The sequence below is a fragment of the Gigantopelta aegis genome, chromosome 6 (assembly GCF_016097555.1).
Source record: "Gigantopelta aegis isolate Gae_Host chromosome 6, Gae_host_genome, whole genome shotgun sequence".
NCBI lineage: Eukaryota > Metazoa > Mollusca > Gastropoda > Neomphalida > Peltospiridae > Gigantopelta > Gigantopelta aegis.
Window position 1 is genome coordinate 94,149,828 of NC_054704.1, and position 21,365 is coordinate 94,171,192.

At 40.6% G+C, this 21,365-nt stretch overlaps 2 protein-coding genes across 2 annotated transcripts in view; one reads left to right on the top strand and one right to left on the bottom strand.

Annotated features, from left to right (window-relative positions):
• The window catches only part of LOC121375750 (hemagglutinin/amebocyte aggregation factor-like), a 58,741-nt gene extending 41,855 nt beyond the window's left edge, over positions 1-16,886 (bottom strand). Inside the window, exon 1 of the mRNA XM_041503365.1 lies at positions 16,669-16,886. The gene's annotated coding sequence lies outside the window, so the exon portion shown is untranslated. The remainder of the gene's footprint in view (positions 1-16,668) is intronic.
• Positions 2,716-20,337, top strand: LOC121374797 (neuroligin-4, X-linked-like). Its single transcript, XM_041501908.1, has 9 exons — positions 2,716-3,103; positions 5,086-5,279; positions 7,447-7,591; positions 8,223-8,408; positions 10,293-10,501; positions 11,311-11,473; positions 18,009-18,184; positions 18,749-18,884; positions 20,192-20,337. The coding sequence occupies exons 1-9, from the start codon at positions 2,944-2,946 to the stop codon at positions 20,335-20,337; spliced, it is 1,515 nt and encodes a 504-aa protein (XP_041357842.1). The 5' UTR covers positions 2,716-2,943.
• Positions 20,338-21,365: the final 1,028 nt, after the last annotated feature.

Below are 21,365 nucleotides of genomic sequence, written 5' to 3' on the forward strand. Positions count from 1 at the left end.
TTTTACAACCAACAGAGTCACATTTATAACCAATCACAGGACTTGTGGTGTTCACTTCTCTATCAAAAGTTCGGTGCACCTCGAACTTTGACCCAGCCGGAAGTTATTTGGTTTAGTACTACCTACAACCAGAAGAATCATTGCTTATTTAGGCCAGCACTGCTAAAAGAAGAAGATGTTTTGTAAAATTATTACAATAATTAACGGGTGTTATAATGTAAAATCTTACTTGTTTTCTTTAAATCTCTCTCTGTCTGTCTCTCTGTCTGTCTGTCTCTCTGTCTGTCTGTCTGTCTGTCTGTCTCTCTCTCTCTCTCTCTCTCTCTCTCTCTCTCTCTCTCTCTCTCTCTCTCTCTCTCTCTCTCTCTCTCTCTCTCTCTCTCTCTCTCTCTCTCTCTCTCTCTCTCTCTCTCTCTCTCTCTCTCTCTCTCTCTCTCTGTGTGTGTGTGTGTGGTTAAATATTATATTTAATTCAGTTATATTCAATTCAGTTCACTATAACAACGAGGCAGCTTTTAACCTTTTATGCACTTTTATTTCCTGAATGTTGAGTACACAAAAAATCGTTAAAAGATATTAATACATTGCTTTGTCTTTAATCTATAAATAAGTGATTGAATTTGAATTAATAATAAATTGATTTACTGAATATTCACAAGAATGCTCTGTTTGCCTCTATGTCTTTCAAAGGACAGGAATCCATAGGTAAACCCTCCTGACATTTAGACAGAATCAGTTCACACTGGTAGATATATCCAGGATAGGCCTGTCAGTCCACGGGGAGTGTGTGAGGGGGTGGGGGAGGGTTGGCTTGGTTTGGAACAAACTGCATAAAAACACTTTTGATAGTTTCTGGGACTACTGTATATGGCAAATAACATTTAAAAAGTATATAGAAGATTTGCATAGCCCCCGGTACTACTTGATATAGAGGATAACATACAAAACGTCTATAGAAATTGGAGCGCCTGAAAGTGATAAAAATTGATTAATTGCAAAATGGCGGCCCGCTGGATTCCGATATGTCAAACGCTAAGCTGTGGCATGTTGATTAATCATCGTGTTTGAATAGCATACGGTGATCATTTATAACATGGTTTCTGTTAGAGAATTCGACGACGTCTGGTGAGACTATAACATCAATGAGTCAGTGAGTTTCACTTTCTAATCTCATGGAAATGCTGATATAAAATGACTGCACTCCAGATACGGTGCGTGTGTGCAAGTGCGTGTGCGTGTGCGTGTGATGTCTTTGTGTGTGTGTTTGTGTGTGTGTGTGTGTATGTGTGTGTATGTCTGTGCTTGTCTAGTGTGCGTGTGTGTATGTGTGTGTATGTGCGTACGGGTGTGCGTGTGTGTGCAAGATGTTCATGGCAAGGGTGAAGACAACGTCACAGGGCACATACAGTACTCAAACGTAAACTAAGATAATATTATATACTATATGAAGACAATCTTCCTCCAGATAGATAGATAGATAGATAGATAGATAACTACTTTAAAGGGACATTCCTGAGTTTGCTGCAATTTTTAAGGTGTTATCGACGAACAGAGACTTTTTAACGATTGTAATTGCATATCAAATATATATTTCTGCATAATATATTAGTGGCTGTATATTAAACGTGTTTCCATCGTTCTAATATTTGTACTAGGTTAAACTTCATTTCGCTGACATAAACAACGAAATATATGAGTGGATGTATATTAAACGTGTTTCTAATCGTTCTACTATTTGTATTAGGTTAAACTTCATTTCGCTGACAAAAACAACGAAATATATGAGTGGGTGTATATTAAACGTGTTTCTGATCGTTCTACTATTTGTACTAGGTTAAACTTCATTTCGCTGACAAAAACAACGAAATATATGAGTGGGTGTATATTAAACGTGTTTCTGATCGTTGTAATATTTGTACTAGGTTAAACTTCATTTCGCTGACAAAAACAACGAAATGAAGGATCACCAAGTCGAGCACACGAAAACACGTGCAGTGTGCACAAGCGAAACAAACACGTCTCACCGCGCCGAGCTGCAGACTGGGAATCCTTCCTTCAGAAACACCCAACCAAGTAAGGGTGGATCCAGGAACTATTTTAGAGAGGGACTAAGGGCAAAGGGCAACATGAACAAAAAAATTAATATTTGGAAGTAAAATGAAAAAAAAAGAGGGATTTCTACAAACATCAGCACCCGGCCGCAAACATATTGGATATACAGACACTGGTATTCTAAACACGACAATTTATTTAATATGAACATTACTATAGTCGCCCAAACATATTGGATATACAGACACTGGTATTCTAAACACGACAATTTATTTAATATGAACATTACTATAGTCGCCCAAACATATTGGATATACAGACACTGGTATTCTAAACACGACAATTTATTTAATATGAACATTACTATAGTCGCCCAAACATATTGGATATACAGACACTGGTATTCTAAACACGACAATTTATTTAATATGAACATTACTATAGTCGCCCAAACAGACCCAGATAGTCGGAAACATTTTACATTGTCTTCAAACTCAGGACAGTCCCTTTACACATTCTGGTTTTGTTAGATTGACTCGAAGTCCCTTTAACTTGTTTAGGGAGGACATGTTCCTCTGGTCCCATACTTTGGATCCGCCCTTGACCAAAATATTACGTTTCACGCAAATCGTGTTAACACAACATCGTTAAATCCATACATTAAACACCGGATTTTCGGGGGCTTTCCAACGTGGAGGCAGAAGGACGCGCATTCCTGCATTGTCCCGATTGACACGCACCTGCCAGAGACTGTTCGGCCAACAAAAGAAGTCATGTACATGGGTAACAGTGGAATGAGGTCGTGGGAGAACCTCAGATGGTAAATCGCCGACTCGTCACAGTGACAGTGCTATTTGCTACTAGTCATTCCACACTCCGCTGTTTACCGAAATGAAGGTGCTGCTGTTGATGGTGTTTTGGCTGCAACTGGTAGCGAGCGAGGACGTCGTGGTGACGACGGTGTACGGACAACTCCGAGGCAGTCGGGAAAAGTTCGGGGAGAAATACGTGGACACATTTAAAGGCATTCCTTTTGCGCAGCCACCCACCGGTACGTGTATTTAAATAAGCGTACTGCCCTTCACTGTGTCGGACAATATTATAGGGTTACTGGGTAGATATACTCTATGTAGGTCAATGCTTATATGCTCACTCACAGAAAGGAATATGATGTTTATTATTGAGAGAACCAGCATATTTTGAACTATCGCTATTGGGTGTCTTATATAATATGATATTCTCTCTCTCTGTGTGTGTGTGTGTGTGTGTGTGTGTGTGGTGTCTGTCTCTCTCTCTCTCTCTCTCTCTCTCTCTCTCTCTCTCTCTCTCTCTCTCTCTCTCTCTCTTTATCTATCTAATATATCTATCTTATCTATCTATCTATCTATCTATCTATCTATCTATCTCTCTATCTATCTATCTATATTTAGTATATATAGTATCAGGGATAGTAAACAAAACTTCGTAAAGCCACCTGCCATAGCATATCTAAATGTTTGTCTTTCGTACAACTGCCCTATCAGTTACTCGAGATGACTTGTTTGTATATTTACAAAATATTGCTAGTGAAATAATAAGTGTATTTCTGGTGTCCATGGTGATGGATATCCCAATTATTCAACAATTGGGAAGGGGTCTGCTGAATTCAAGCGAGGTTGACAAAGGTTTGAAGATGATTCAAAAACAATTTAAGACCTTTTGGGGGTTGCCCAAGTTTTAATGACTGGCGACATGCCTCCAAAAACTACTATTACTGGTGTCTATTATGCTACTTTGATGACGCAATTAAGAAAGGCAACGACAGAAAAAGGTTGAGAGATGGCAACTGGTATCCTCTCCCTCTATGACAATATTCCAGTGCACAAGTTCTGAGTTGCTCCAGATACTATCCGTAAGTGTGTCTCCAAACAGCTCAATCACCCACCATACAGCCCAGACTTGACATCAAGTGGTTATTATCTGTTCCGGAACTTGAACGTCTTCCTACGTAATATCCGGTTTGAAGATGAAAGTCTGAAGGCTGCACTGAGCTCAGGGGTGACTATATTGAAAAGTAATGTAGAAAGGTGTAGTCTGACATCGCTTTAATACCTAGTTCTACAAACAGTTTACCTATCTATCCCTGATATAAACTGTCCTGCATGTAGGCAAATGTAAATAACAAATCCCTTGCCGTTAAGCTGGTTTTCCATTTTTCTTTCTCTCTCTCTCTCTCTCTCTCTCTCTCTCTCTCTCTCTCTCTCTCTCTCTCTCTCTCTCTCTCTCTCTGTCACTCTGTCACTCTGTCTGTCTCTCTGTCTCTCTGTCTGTCTCTCTATCTCTCTATGTCTATCTCTTTCTGTCTGTCTGTCTGTCTGTCTGTCTGTCTGTCTGTCTGTCTCTCTCTCTCTCTCTCTCTCTCTCTCTCTCTCTCTGTCAGTCTCTGTCTCTCTCTCTCTTTCTATGTATATCTCTGTCTGTTTGTCTGTCTGTCTGTCTCTCCCCCCCTCTCCCTCTCTCTCTCTCTCTCTCTCTCTCTCTCTCTCTCTCTCTCTCTCTCTCTCTCTCTCTCTCTCTTTCTCGGTACACGGAAGTGTGTAAACTAGATTAAATGGTTATCATTAGCAGAGTTTCCACATGAGAGGTGCCGTTCGAGTAGCCACGCAGTTAGTTTCATGTTCGGTTCCGTGCACATGGATAACCGGCCTAACTCTCTAGTCCAAGATTATTAATAAACATGTCAGACACCAAACAGTCGCACGTGTAATCTATTGATAACAATTTTTAAAATCCACACAATGAAAATAACAAGAAAAGAAGAAAAAAACAATTACCAAAAAGAAAACCAACCAACCAACCAACCAACCAACGAACCAACGAACGAACTACAACCGGTTCGAATGTGTATTTAAACAAACATTCGTTTCCTTTCTTTCCTATAACAGTTTCTGAGTATATATATAAAAAATACTCTGGGACATCGACACCAATAAGAAAACGTAATTTTTCTTCCATGCTATATTTCTACATCAGTGTTTGTCTATTTTTTCCCAGGACCTCTTAGGTGGGTTTCCCCTCGTGACGTATCTCCGTGGAGCGGAGTGAGGGATGCCACATCGTATGGCCCGGCCTGTCCGCAACCCGACAAGACACAGCCTGGGGTCAACGTAACTCTCGACGAAGACTGCCTCTATCTGAATGTGTTCGCTCCGCAGGTGACAGCGCGTAAACCGGTCGATCGATCACACGTAATTACAAAGCTAATGGGAATAATGCCATCTTCAGTTTAATACTTTCCTTCAAAGACGTCGGGATAAAAATCTCGATCAAGCAGACAATCGAATTTTGCCGCTCTATTTACTTATTATTACAAAGACCATGGCAGACAATCGCATCTAACCTAAAGGTCTAACGCCACTATTAATTTGCGGTGCCATTATTTTGAAAATATGTATGTACGTGATTTTTGTGCTAAAACCAAAAAAAAAACCAAGTGTTAGAGTGCGTTTTGTTTAACGACACCATTAACTAGAGCATACTAATTTATTAGTCATCCGTTATTGGATGTCAAACATTTGGTAATTCTGACATATAGTCTTAGAGAGGAAACCTGCTACATGTTTTTCCATTAGTAGCAAGGAATCTTTTATATACACCTCGGCCTTTGATACACCAGTTGTGGAGCACTGGCTGAAAAGAAAAATAATTCAATGCTCCCAACGACGTGTTAAAACAAATTACAGTATTGCAAGAGCTACAAAGATTGTATTTTTTCTTAACAGACTATTTGATGAAACAGCAAGCATGATAGTCATACAGATTTCAGCATCAAATCTTTGAGCTAGGGAACCTACAAATAAGTACAGACATTTGATGTGTTCACATTAACCGACATTTTCTAATGTCCACCTACAGACATGAACATGCATGCAAAAAGCAAAAACAACAACGACAAAAACAAACATATAAACTACAAGCAGCTAGTCAGTTTTAATATGAAAAATATACTCAAAGGTAAAAGTTATTGTGACATGTATTGTATGGAGTAATAAATTTGTGAATGGATTTATGGATGTAAATCAGAGAAAATGTGCATGAAATAGATGAAAGAAATGCAACCAAGCAGTTGGTGCAGCGACTGCATGCTTTGTACAAGAAACATAGAATATTCGGGAGAAATGCTGTCCAGTGTTCACCATAAAAGGCCAGACATTCAGTCGCAAATAATTGCCACTCTGTACAGCCTTCAGAAGTCCAGAAGTCAGAAAACCACCATTAGTGAACTGTTTGATGTAAATTCGTCATGCCGCGCCTCGGTCAAATAACAGATGGCGAGTCATAGAGATGCTTGAATCTGGGACCTCGCAGCGTGACGTCGCACGTCAATTCAACGTCCACAGAAACACCATATGGCACTTATGGTAATGATATCAACAAAACAACCAGGTCAGGGACCGTCTCCGTAGCGACCGACCACCCGTGACAACCCCTCGCCAAGGCACATGGATCCGAACCACGCATCTGCGAAACAGGTTCCAGCCAGCAACCCTCAGCCCGTACCATCCCTTTCTCCAGCGTTTAATGGCCTCAATGAGACGTCGGTGCCAGGCCTGTATCAATGCTCGCTACTGACTGTGTGAACTTCGCTCTGGTCCCCCCTCTAGTGATGTGGCTCATTTGCATAGGACAGGTGCGCCCTTTTCATGGACTATTGCTCGTTTCCATACATTCGGACATTTCTCTTTCCATGTTATAACGTATCATACCCGGCAGTAAAAACTTATCGTCAATTATCTTTGTTTTCTGTGTGTCACAATAACTTTTACAAGAAACTCGTTCTTAAGTACCAGAACTATGTATGGACATGTTACAAGGCTTTAGGATACAAGGGAGTCGTGATTAAGTACCAGAACTATGTATGGACATGTTACAAGGCTTTAGGATACAAGGGAGTCGTGATTAAGTACCAGAACTATGTATGGACATGTTACAAGGCTTTAGGATACAAGGGAGTCGTGATTAAAGCACGCATGTATTATAGTATTGAAAGATGAAAATGTTATGGTAGGCGCAGACTACCAACTGCCACGACAAGGTTGGCAGACTTCCTGCTGTTACGATTTCTACTACTATCCAGTTGCTAGTCTGAGCGCTATTACAACTCGCTTCTCGTCATATAACCCATTAGTTATTAATATGAGCGCACCCATTCTAAGTCAGGTTATATCGAAAATGAGCAATGAGACGTTCCACGTTTTCTTCAATTAATACTTTGGGAGAGGGGTTGGAGTATTCATGTATGGGGCATAATTAATGTATTGCATATAGTATTTTTAACCACATACGTTAACATTGTCACCCTGGGATTTTATTTGGTACAGTACAACCTTTAAAGAACGGGTTTCTTTTCGTTAGATGGACTCAAATATGACGTATCCCGTGATGGTGTTCATCCATGGTGGGGCGTATGTGTCCGGGACCGGGGCCATCTACGACTCTACGGTGATAGCGCTGAGAGACGTTGTCGTTGTCACGATCAACTACAGACTAGGAGTGCTGGGTACGTCATCACACAAACACGCGGGACGTTTCTAGAATTTAGTTTTTATTCACATGGAGAAGCGAGGCGTATGTATGAGTCACCAACATATTTTTATCCCTTCTCATTTTATTTTATAAAATTTTAATAAAGCTAATTCGTTTATTTTTAGTTTAGAATTAGTGTGTATTATAAATCAAAAGCTTCACCCTACCTACCAACCCCTTTAACTATTTGAAGAGCAGACTTAAAACAAAAAAGTAAAGTTGACGTTTCAAAAAAATTAAAAATTAAAAAATTAAAAAATTAAAAATTAATAAAGTACAAATAAATAAAACTGAATCAGTGAAGACAAATAAATAAATAAATGAATAAATAAACAAACAAACAAACAAATAATATTACATTATATAGTACATCATTTCTATCACCCGAATAGTTTTAATGAGATCCAAATATACCAAACTCTCATGAAATCTTGTGAATATTGTTATCACAAGTACTTATTTTAATGATTTCAAACTTGGAAAGTTCAAACACAACTTACACTGAGCATATTTCCAACACTAATCATAATGAGATATTTCCCACTAAGTACAATGTCAGTTTGATTTGATTATGCGAATGACATCTAAGATGTAATATGTTTCAGGGTTTTTGTCGACCGGAGACAGTGCGGCCCCTGGTAATTTCGGAATGCTGGACCAAGTCCTTGCGCTCCAGTGGGTAAAGAAATGCATCTCCAGTTTTGGTGGAAAGCCTAACCAAGTGACTATCTTTGGAGAAAGTGCAGGTGCTTCCAGTGTGTCTCTACACCTCATATCTCCTTTATCCAAAGGTAAGAGACTGGATATTATAAGAGATAGAATGACAGTTTAAAACTTCCAATATTGGTTAAAAATCTAGAAGTCATATATCAGGAATATTTTAAAGAATTAAGCATCTGGAATAAACGGTCCCACTGAGGTTCTGACTGGAAATGAGCCATTCTTCGATGTCCTTTGGTTGTTTAATGTACGTCCATGGTTTTTGCCATATCTACGTCATAAGGGCTGGAGTACATCGTAATAAGAAACATGGCACCGAGTGTAATGCATGGAATCAAGGCGGTCGACAGCATCCGTTGAGAGTGAAGGTTCAGTTTTCTTATTGCATTTGTACAAATATACTAAATTTATGATAGTGAACCGACATTTTAACTTAATATGAAATCGATTCTGCTACACGTACAATGATATGACTGTAATCCAGCATTTGTATAGATTGGGGGGAACTCACTATTGGGGGGACCCACACTAGGTATGTATGATTTTATCAAATTTAATACAGTAAAAAAAAAAAAGTCTGATTGGGGCATGGCCCCCCCCCCCCCCGTAAGCCCCGTAACCCCCCATCCCCCCCCCCCCCCCCCCCCCCCCCCCCAACCCCCCCCCACCCCCCCCCCCCCCCCCCCCCCCCCCCCCCCCCCCCCCCCCCCCCCCCCCCCCCCCCCCCCCCCCCGCCTCGCTACGCCACCGCAGCAGAGTGAGTCCTATAAAGCCTAGGCACAGACATGTTTGTATATTATGCATTTGCCCACAATACCTTTAAATAGTTTTTGATTGCGCCTTAATTTTCATGTTGCAAAATATCTGAGCCTACCCAATACCAGGAGAATATTCGGCATAAAGGTACTTGTAAGGAAACTCGAAAAACGAAGTTATAACCACGTAACCACTATCACATTAAAAACCATGTAAATAATAAACGACATCTCAGCACATTTTAAACTCCGGTTATTTTGTATACAGCATTTTATGAAAATTTGCCTCGTAAGAGAGAGAGAGAGAGAGAGAGAGAAAGAAAAAGAGAGAGACATAGACAGAGAGAGAGAAAATGGTATTTTTTGAGGGAATGAAACCTACGAACCATGTGACTGGTGATAATGATCGGATTAGTGGTGCGGAAATCTGTCCTGCCGGTAATGTAAGAAACACGTCAGTCGTGGTATTCACAACTAAGCCCCGTGGTGAAAAGAAATGGTAAAAGTCAGAGTACAGCACATTCCAGAGCACCGAGACTTCGCCAGAGAAGATCGACAGCTGACCTTAACAGTAAGAGTCCATGTAATAAGGGGGCGGAACGTAGCCCAGTGGTAAAGCGCTCGCTTGATGTGCGGTCGGTTTGGGATCGATCCCCGTCGGTTAGCCCATTGGGCAATTTCTCGTTCCAGCCAGTTCACCACAACTGGTATATGAATGGTCATGGTATGCGCTATCATGTCTGTGGGATGGTGCATATAAATCAATCCTTGCTGCTAATCGAAAAGAGTAACCCATGAAGTGGCGACAGCGGGTTTCCTCTCTCAATATCTGTGTGATCCTTAACCATATGTCCGACGCCATATAACCGTAAATAAAATGTGTTGAGTGCGTCGTTAAATAAAACATTTCCTTCCATGTGATAAAAATCATCAACCTAAAGATTGGAATGTTAAATTGAAAGCTGGAGAAAAATAACGTTGAAAAGTTGCACCCTTGACAAATCCCCTGATCAGTTCAATTTTTAGGCCAAGTTCCGAAATAACCATGTTAGACTAGACATAGTTCTGAAACTTTTTGAGGTCTTCGTGTTTTTTTTTCTTTTCGTTTAATATTTCAATCCGCTTTACAAGAATCATATGCGAAATACCTAGACTTAGGTCATTCTGTCCGGACTTCTCTTTGTTTCTTTTTTTTTACAGACCTATTCAACGCGGTTATCTGTGAAAGTGGAGTTTCGTTGACGCCGTGGGCTATTGCCACCAAAACCGACAGTCTACCTCCAAGGAAGCGAGCGGAAATGTTAGGCCAAGATCTCGGGTGTCCTGATACGACCTCGAGTTCTAAACTAGTCGGATGCTTGAGATCAAAGACGGCGGATGCCCTGACTGAAGCTGGAAAGACAATACCAGTACGTCTTCTATATTTTCTTAATCTAGTTATAAAACTAGTTGTTACTTTGTAATTCGTCTCGGAAGAAAAAACAAGATTGTTGTTAAATGTTCTAAGGCCTGATACCCGACTCTACCTAAAAGAAATGGTCAACCCTATTTGTTTTCGATTAGTATAAGCATGTAAGCAAAATACTTTAAATAGTACATATATTACATTGTATATCGACCCGTAGGGGTAACAGTATTATTTTTAAAATCCAACCTGTCCTGCCTAATGGTTTTTTTTGTTGTTGTTGTTGTTTGTTTTGTTCCTCAAGTTCCCCGAGATACAATGGTATGGCAGTCTTTTGCTCTTTTATTCTCTCTCTCTCTCTCTCTCTCTCTCTCTCTCTCTCTCTCTCTCTCTCTCTCTCTCTCTCTCTCTCTCTCTCTCTCTCTCTCTCTCTCTCTCTCTCTCTCTCTTTACACGGAAGTGTGTAAACTAGATTAGGAAATATATTTGTTTTGTAAAGGTCTTGTGCAATTGGTGATATTCCAATATGTTTTCTTTATTTAGCCCCCACCCCCACCCACGCTCTCTCTTCCTCCCCCCTCCCTCCCTCCCTCCCTCTCTCTCTCTCTCTCTCTCTCTCTCTCTCTCTCTCTCTCTCTCTCTCTCTCTCCCCACCCCCTTCCTCCCCCCCTCCCCTCTCTCCCTCTCTCTCTCTCTCTCTCTCTCTCTCTCTCTCTCTCTCTCTCTCTCTCTCTCTCTCTCTCTCTCTCTCTCTCTCTCTCTCTCCATCCATGGAATGAACTAGTTGTCATGTCAGTGTATTTTTCTGTGTAGCCGTCTCCAAGTCGTTTAGAGTGGAGTCCTGTAGTCGATTCTGTTTCATCACCTACTGATTCGTTTTTGCCCGAAAACCCCCAAGCTCTAGTTAAGAAGGGTATGTCTGCTAAGGTGCCTGTAATCAGAGGTATCAACAAAGATGAAGATTCCAATGATCTTGGTAAGTCTTATTCTAGCATCGTCATCATCAACTTGATCTTCATCATCATCGTTGTTGTTACCATCGTCATTGTCATCATCAACACCATTATCATAATTGTAGTCGTCGTCATCTTCATCTTGATGTCGTCATCACGAACTCCATAGCCTCCATCGTCACCACAAACATAATAATCACCATCACCACTAGGATCGTCATTAATCTTCATCATTGTCATCATTGATGCTCATTATCTTCAACATCATCGATGCCCCAATACATACCCATTAAAACCATCAATACCACTTGCAGTAAAAGCAGCAGAAAATGTAATGAGTCATAATTATTGATATAGGAGCCACTTGTGAACCAGTGTTAAGAACAATGGAATATGGCGCTAAACAACCTTAATAAAACAAAATTTAAAAAAGAAAGAAAAAAAGAACACAAATAAGCAAACGGAGGAAAAACACTTGCAACAACACCTTCCACTTACACTACGACTTTAAAGCAACTGCCTCAATTAGAAGGGGACTTTTGGTCAATTCCAAATCAATATATCTTTCTGCGTCCATAAATTAAGAATGAGTAAATGATTAGCAATCACATTCGTCGTCAAACTAATAGTTCAAACGTCAGGCGCGTGTGCAGGTGGTGGGTTTGGGGGATCGAAACTCGTCCTTGCTCAAGCAAATTGGGTTTTTTTTTTTCATTTGCCAATTCATTTTTCGGAGGAGCATATCTCAACTCGCTCGCGATAGTTTAGAGCTCATCTTGCTTATATTTCTGAATATGCGCCTGAACGTTAAAAAGAGATATGTATGTAAAGTCAACTTGTATGACAAAATCCGAGTATGTAGTTCTGTGGAGGATCCAGCGTCAGATTGACACGTGGTTAGAACGAGACTGTAAAACTGAAAGGTGTGCAAGTGTATGTAGTTCTGTGGAGGATCCAGCGTCAAATTGACACGTGGTTAGAACGAGACTGTAAAACTGATAGGTGTGCAAGTGTATGTAGTTCTGTGGAGGATCCAGCGTCAGATTGACACGTGGTTAGAACGAGACTGTAAAACTGATAGGTGTGCAAGTGTATGTAGATCTGTGGAGGATCCAGCGTCAGATTGACACGTGGTTAGAACGAGACTGTAAAACTGATAGGTGTGCAAGTGTATGTAGTTCTGTGGAGGATCCAGCGTCACATTGACACGTGGTTAGAACGAGACTGTAAAACTGGTAGGTGTGCAAGTGTATGTAGTTCTGTGGAGGATCCAGCGTCAGATTGACACGTGGTTAGAACGAGACTGTAAAACTGGTAGGTGTGCAAGTGTATGTAGTTCTGTGGAGGATCCAGCGTCAGATTGACACGTGGTTAGAACGAGACTGTAAAACTGATAGGTGTGCAAGTGTATGTAGTTCTGTGGAGGATCCAGCGTCAGATTGACACATGGTTAGAACGAGACTGTAAAACTGATAGGTGTGCAAGTGTATGTAGTTCTGTGGAGGATCCAGCGTCAGATTGACACGTGGTTAGAACGAGACTGTAAAACTGATAGGTGTGCAAGTGTATGTAGTTCTGTGGAGGATCCAGCGTCAGATTGACACGTGGTTAGAACGAGACTGTAAAACTGATAGGTGTGCAAGTGTATGTAGTTCTGTGGAGGATCCAGCGTCAGATTGACACGTGGTTAGAACGAGACTGTAAAACTGGTAGGTGTGCAAGTGTATGTAGTTCTGTGGAGGATCCAGCGTCAGATTGACACGTGGTTAGAACGAGACTGTAACACTGATAGGTGTGCAAGTGTATGTAGTTCTGTGGAGGATCCAGCGTCAGATTGACACGTGGTTAGAACGAGACTGTAAAACTGGTAGATGTGCAAGTGTATGTAGTTCTGTGGAGGATCCACCGTCAAATTGACACGTGGTTAAAACGAGACTGTAAACCTGATAGGTGTGCAAGTGTATGTAGTTCTGTGGAGGATCCAGCGTCAAATTGACACGTGGTTAGAACGAGACTGTAAAACTGATAGGTGTGCAAGTGTATGTAGTTCTGTGGAGGATCCAGCGTCAGATTGACACGTGGTTAGAACGAGACTGTAAAACTGATAGGTGTGCAAGTGTATGTAGTTCTGTGGAGGATCCAGCGTCAAACTGACACGTGGTTAGAACGAGACTGTAAAACTGGTAGATGTGCAAGTGTATGTAGTTCTGTGGAGGATCCAGCGTCAGATTGGCACGTGGTTAGAACGAGACTGTAAAACTGATAGGTGTGCAAGTGTATGTAGTTCTGTGGAGGATCCAGCGTCAAATTGACACGTGGTTAGAACGAGACTGTAAAACTGGTAGGTGTGCAAGTGTATGTAGTTCTGTGGAGGATCCAGCGTCAGATTGACACGTGGTTAGAACGAGACTGTAAAACTGATAGGTGTGCAAGTGTATGTAGTTCTGTGGAGGATCCAGCGTCAGATTGACACGTGGTTAAAACGAGACTGTAAAACTGATAGGTGTGCAAGTGTATGTAGTTCTGTGGAGGATCCAGCGTCAGATTGACACGTGGTTAGAACGAGACTGTAAAACTGATAGGTGTGCAAGTGTATGTAGTTCTGTGGAGGATCCAGCGTCAAACTGACACGTGGTTAGAACGAGACTGTAACACTGGTAGGTGTGCAAGTGTATGTAGTTCTGTGGAGGATCCAGCGTCAGATTGACACGTGGTTAGAACGAGACTGTAAAACTGATAGGTGTGCAAGTGTATGTAGTTCTGTGGAGGATCCAGCGTCAGATTGACACGTGGTTAGAACGAGACTTTAAAACTGATAGGTGTGCAAGTGTATGTAGTTCTGTGGAGGATCCAGCGTCAAATTGACACGTGGTTAGAACGAGACTGTAAAACTGGTAGGTGTGCAAGTGTATGTAGTTCTGTGGAGGATCCAGCGTCAGATTGACACGTGGTTAGAACGAGACTGTAAAACTGGTAGATGTGCAAGTGTATGTAGTTCTGTGGAGGATCCAGCGTCAGATTGACACGTGGTTAGAACGAGACTGTAAAACTGATAGGTGTGCAAGTGTATGTAGTTCTGTGGAGGATCCAGCGTCAGATTGACACGTGGTTAGAACGAGACTGTAAAACTGGTAGATGTGCAAGTGTATGTAGTTCTGTGGAGGATCCAGCGTCAGATTGACACGTGGTTAGAACGAGACTGTAAAACTGATAGGTGTGCAAGTGTATGTAGTTCTGTGGAGGATCCAGCGTCAGATTGACACGTGGTTAGAACGAGACTGTAAAACTGGTAGATGTGCAAGACTGGTAGATGTGCAAGTGTATGTAGTTCTGTGGAGGATCCAGCGTCAAACTGACACGTGGTTAGAACGAGACTGTAAAACTGATAGGTGTGCAAGTGTATGTAGTTCTGTGGAGGATCCAGCGTCAAACTGACACGTGGTTAGAACGAGACTGTAACACTGATAGCATGTAGCACTTGTTACGTATCCCCACACACACCCAATAATTCTGAATCGAAGACCGAGATTAATTTTACTTGTTGAATTCAAGAAATTGCATTTCAGGACGTAGTTTTTATAAGCTTACGAACCCCCTAAAAATTTTCCTTTGCGCCCTCGATATCAGTCACACACCCCCCTCCATGTCTTATTGCTTCCGTCGTGCCTGCACTAGGACACAGGTTTGCTTGGATGCCCCCCCCCCCCCCCCCCATCACAAACTCCTGGTTCCGCAAATGCCTAGGACTCCAACGGCCCTGGCTCCGTTCCAGGAAATAATAGTAGCTAAGGTTATATTGACTTTACGGTGACATTTACGGATGGCACACATAAACTTTACAGCCGTTCCACAAAACAACCTTACGGTAGTCATAATTGCCCCCTTAGCAGTTAAAATCTTCTGTGCGAAGAAATGCCAATTAGTTAAATAATACATTTGTTACCGAGAATGTGGAACATCTTCGATGTATTTATTGGTATTGGCAATCGACTAAATGACTTTGTAACGATAATTGCAAAATTCATAAGACCTTATTTTTGTGTGAAGGTCATATGGCCTAAAATGTTTTTCATGGATCTGTTTCATAAAATGCATATTAGACAGGCACGGCGGAAGCAAGTAGACATTGAGGGGGGGGGGGGGCTGACTGAGATCGAGGGCGCAAAGCAAAAGTTTCAGGGGGTTCGGGGGGGGGGGAGGGGTACCTCTAACTTAAGATTTACTTCCAATAATATTTTTGATTCAGAATTTTTAGAGGGACTAGAGTCCTGCAGCCCCCTCTACCCCCCCCCCCGCTCCGCCGTGCCTGTTAGATATCAATATTTAAATAAACTTTTAAAAGTTCGTATCCTTCTTTAAAAAAATCTAACTGCCATTTGACATCTATGTTAGTGACTAAAGTGGCGGATTTAAATAAATATTTTCATTTTATTTTTTCCTTTTTCAAGTTGAACAATCCGAGGTATCCATTCGGGAACGTTGCCACATGTCATTGCACACACACACACACACTCACCGCCACCCCTGGATTTTCGTGATCCGCCACTGGACTTACAGCTGACTCGGGGCAGGATGTAGCCCAGTGGTAAAGAGCTCGCTTGATGCGCGGTTGCTCTTGGGCCGATCCCCGTCGATAGGCCCATTGGGCTATTTCCCGTTCCAGCTAATGCACCACGACTGGTATACCAAAGGCTGTGGTATGTGCTATCCTGTCTATGGGATGGTGCATATAAAAGATCCCTTGCTACTAATGGGAAAATGTGGCGAGTTTCTTCTCTATAATTATGTCACAATTATCAAACGTTTGACATCCAATATCTGATAATTAATAAATCAATACACTAGTGGTGTCGTTAAACAAAACAAACTTTAACTTTTACAAATGTCTCGAACTAATTGCAAATAATTCACCGTAATTTACGACGACTGTATGCGTCATAGAACAGACTGGCGATCGTAAAATAAAGTTACGATCGCGACGGTAGCTATTTACGACGATAGTAGTGCTAAGAACGAAGCGCTGATCAATAAACAAACAGGGTTTCTGTCAGAAAGAAATTTTTCCTTATGGCGCTATGGAATTGAATATTTACAATAAGAGTGATTAATTTTGTCAAAAGGTTAACTTAAAAAATAAAATCTTCAAAACAATTTCGGTATGAAATACCCATTTTACCCTCTGGCAGAAACCCAGACAAAGAAACTAACAAACACTTACCTCTATTCATAATGTCCACACCACATCTGTAGAAAAACTTGCAACAGAACAGCACAGTAGTTAACAGTCGTCATTACATGTTATTAGATCCATGCATTTTACATGTGTAGACATTTAAAATAAATATGCTTATGTAATGTCAAACAGCGATACCACATTTAAAAAATAAATAAATAAATAAATGTACGTAAGGTAGTATCGCTCTGACATTAATAATCATATTAAAAAGCCAAAGCATTGTTGACGTTACGACAAAGACTTGTTGACGTTCATATGGCAACGTTTCTGACAATTTTCGTAACTTAACGGAACATGTCGAAGTACAATTCATTGTGTTTGTGATCTGCTGGCTGGTAGGTTATAGATATATATATATATAATTTTGCATAAGTCTTTGTTTGTTTGTTTGTTGTTGTCGTTGTTGCTGTTGTTGTTGTTGTTGTTTTGACTGAGTATAGCTGATCAGATACAGTGTTTCGAATCAGGTAGTGTAGGCTACATATATAAGGTAATAATTATTATATTAAAATTAAAACAATTTTATTATTTATTTGTCGCCCACTGGTAAAGCGTCCGCATGATGCGCGGTGGTTCTAGTGCTATTTCTCGTTCCAGCCAGTGCACCACGACTGGTATATCACAGGCCGTGGTATGTGCTATCCTATCTGTGGAATGGTGCACATAAGAGATCCCATGCTACTAATGGAAAAATGTAGCGAGTTTTCTCTCTAAGACTATTTCAAAAGTGTTCAAGGTTTGACAACAAATAGCCGATGATTAAGAAATCAATGTGCTTTAGTGGTGTCGTTAAACAAATCAAAGTTTAACTTTTGTGTTATTAAAAAGTTTATAGTGCGCCTTAATGACTAAACCTGCAAGTATTGTCGTATAGGCTACCTGTGTTTATAGTGCGCCATAATTAATAAACCTGCAAGTATTGTCGTATAGGCTACCTGTGTTTATAGTGCGCCATAATTAATAAACCTGCAAGTATTGTCGTATAGGCTACCTGTGTTTATAGTGCGCCATAATTAATAAACCTGCAAGTATTGTTGTATAGGCTACCTGTGTTTATAGGGGCGGGACGTAGCCCAGTGGTGAAGCGCTCGCTTGCTGCGCGGTCGGTTTGGGATTGATCCCCTTCGGTTGGCCCATTGGGCAATTTCTCGCTTCAGCCAGTGCACCACGACTGGTATATCAGAGGCCGTCGAATGAGTTGCACTGTGGAATGGTGCATATAAAATAGCCCTTGCTACTAATGGAAACAAATATAGATTTGTTTTGCATGTCAGACGTTTTTTATGTCATGTATAACATGTTTTGTTTTCATATTTATCAAGCTAGTATACCTGGAATAGAGAAAGGAATGACACTGGACTACTTTAAGAATTTAATTCATGATTTCGCCAAGAACCGATACAGGTCAAACCATGGGAAAATAGAGGAAGCCATCAGGCAGATTTACATCCCTCCAAACATGACGGACCCTGTAGCAGTCAGGTCGTCGTGTATTCAGGTTCGTCTCTTTACAAGTTAAAATTGTGTTGTTGTTGTTTTTATTATTATTATTAATATTATTAAAAATATATTATTATTATTTTATTATTCCATTGGCGCCTTTCCTTTCTTTCTTCTCATTAGCTAGAATGGTATTTATTAAAATATATTTATTAATTTAAACATTACGTTTGTTTTCATAAGTTGACCACATTTAAAGTTCCTACGGGCCTGAAATTCACCATGCCCCCTATCAAACTTTGTTTTAATATAATATTTTAGTTACTATTATTATTATTAGTAGTAGTAGTAGTAGTAGGAGTAGGAGTAGTAGGAGTAGGAGTAGGAGTAGGAGTAGGAGTAGGAGTAGGAGTAGAGTAGTAGTAGGAGTAGGAGTAGCAGCAGTAGGAGTAGGAGTAGTAGTAGCAGCAGCAGCAGAAGCAGTAGCAGTAGTAGTAGTAGTATAATTATTATTAACATTATTACTATTATTATTTTTATTATTATTAACATTATTATATTATTACTAGCATGATTATTATTATTAATATTAATTTACTCTATTTATTTCTGGTGTTTAAAGTTTTTAAGTGATCACGACTTTTTCGCCCCCACTGACTTGGAGACGAACCTGAACGCTAAACTACAGACGGACAACCCCATCTTTCTGTACGAGTTTGCATACAGGGCAGAACACGACCCGTCACCGAAATGGACTGGTAGGAGCAACGGCTATTTAACTGTATTAATAATCATCTCGAAATTGGGTTACCTCGTCAAAGTCTACATACCCGACTCCTATTGCTCATGTGATGGACAATGCGCGTACACATACAAATACACACATACAAATAAACACAATCAGTCGCACACATATAAATACACACAATCAGTCGCACACACATACAAATACACACATACAAATACACACAATCAGTCGCACACATACAAATACACCATACAAATACACACAATCAGTCGCACACATACAAATACACACAATCAGTCGCACACATACAAATCCACACATGCATAGTCCAAACACGCCCTCGCCTCCCCCCCCCCCCCCCCCCCCCCCACACACACACACCTTGATAATTATCAGATTGGCCTCCCAAAGAATGAGAAAGAGATAATGAAAGGGAACAAGGAAGTCAGAGAGAGGAAAAGTTAAACGTGTTTGCTTTTTTAACGACACGACTAGAGCACATTGATTTATTAATCATCGGCTTCTGGATGTCAAATATTTGGTAATTTCGACATGTAATCTTAAAGATGAAACCCGTTACATGTTTTCCATTAGTAGCAAGGGATCTTTTATATGAACTATACAACAGACAGGATAGCACATACCACAGCCTTTGATATACCAGTCGTGCTGCACTGGTTGGAACAGGAAAGAGCCAAATGGGTCCACCGACGGGCGAGCGCTTTACCACTGGGCTACGTCTCGCCCGCAGAGAGAGAGAGGGGAGAGAGAGAGAGAGAGAGGGGGGGGGAGAGTGAGTGTGAGAGTGAGTGAGTGAGTGAGTAAGTGAGTGAGTGAGTGAGTGAGTGAGAGTGAGTGAGAGAGATAGGGAGGAAGAGGAGAGGTACCTTGCTACAGGCTCCTACCCAGAATTAATTTTATCGACTCGTTAGGTAGGTGTAAGACCACTGCATCCTCTTTTCTCTCACTAACTAACAACTAACCCACTGTCCTGGACAGACAGCTCAAATAGCTGAGGTGTTTGCCCAGGGCAGCATGCTTGAACCTTAATTGGATATAAGCAAAACAATAAGTTGAAATGAATGAATAAATGCTGATTGTAAGAGCAGCTTAATCGTATGTCCTGTACCTGGCTGCTTTAGAGAAATTATTGCAATACGGATGACCAAACAATAGTTTTGCTTCAAAATATTAAGTGTGTAAAAATATGTTTAAAGACGGCTGACATAACGAGAGGGTAACGGTTCGAGCTGCTGGTATAGTATATATTTTGTACAAATGCAGTTAAACGTGTTAAATATTGTTTTTCTTTCTTAGGTGTACCTCATACCGCGGAACTGCCATACGTATTTGGAATTATGTTTTCCAAACGGAAGTTGACACCACAGAAATGGACAGAGAAGGATAAACAGATGAGCAGTGCTATTATTAAAATGTGGACAAATTTTGCAAAATATGGGTAAATGTATTGTAGCTATGTTGAACAAACACACACGCGCATGCACGCACACACACACACACACACGCACGCACACACACACACACACACACATATATATATTTATGTATGTATTATTTATGATTTACCAACTACTATTAATGACCTACCATAATTATAGGTTTTTAATTGAGGGTGTCTATGTGACCTTGACATACATAACTGTTATAACACTGACTATCTATTTGGACATCATATGTTATTCCCGTGGATATTTAACACACACACACACACTAGGGTTAGGTATCGCGTACAACGGTATACCGCGGTTTTTTGTAATGTACCACGGTATACCACATTAGTAATGACATCATACTAATCACTGCGAATCAGTGATACAATAATTGCTCAACATTCAATGTCATCTATGTGCCTTTAAACTTAGGGCCAAACAAATATGACATACTACAATGAAATACCTACCAGTAGAGATTTTGACTGATTCAGTTTACTCTATTTCCCTCTAAAGTTGAGTAACCATTAAGCAGGAATAATCATCGCATTTAGAGAATAGCTAATACTTATAGGTAACGAATGAATAAATTTTGTAGTTCAGTTGAATTGGAAAAATAATGAAAATGAGAAAGTTTAAACGAATGTATTCTATTATCACCATTTTAATTATACCAGTAGCTATTAACTACCAGTAACTTTTATATAGCTACTTTTATTTCAGTTGATAATCCAGGCAAACAGGTTCCTTTATGTTTTCAATTTGCTACAATGTATTATTGTTCAAGTTAGTTCAAGTTAAGTCGTCTTAACATCAATTTAGTGATAAAAAATGGTGTTTTACGTAACGCTGTTCAGTACACTCACCCACTGTAAAGCTACAAAACGTACACACCCACCCACCCCTCCAGCTTTACGTAGTATTTGAATGGTCCCTGATGTCTAGGACCGGTCGTAGCCCAGTGGTAAAATACTCGGTCGGACGCGTGGTAAGTCTAGGATTAATTACAGTCGGTGGGCCCATTGGGCTATTTCTCATTC

What these genes read in the sequence shown, in the direction of transcription:
- LOC121374797 (XM_041501908.1), top strand. Translation starts at nt 2,944, where the DNA reads ATGAAGGTGCTGCTGTTGATGGTGTTTTGGCTGCAACTGGTAGCGAGC. An exon ending in TTTTGCGCAGCCACCCACCG is followed by an intron (nt 3,104 to 5,085) that starts GTACGTGTATTT and finishes ATTTTTTCCCAG; the next exon opens with GACCTCTTAGGTGGGTTTCC. An exon ending in TGAAGATTCCAATGATCTTG is followed by an intron (nt 11,474 to 18,008) that starts GTAAGTCTTATT and finishes ATATTTATCAAG; the next exon opens with CTAGTATACCTGGAATAGAG.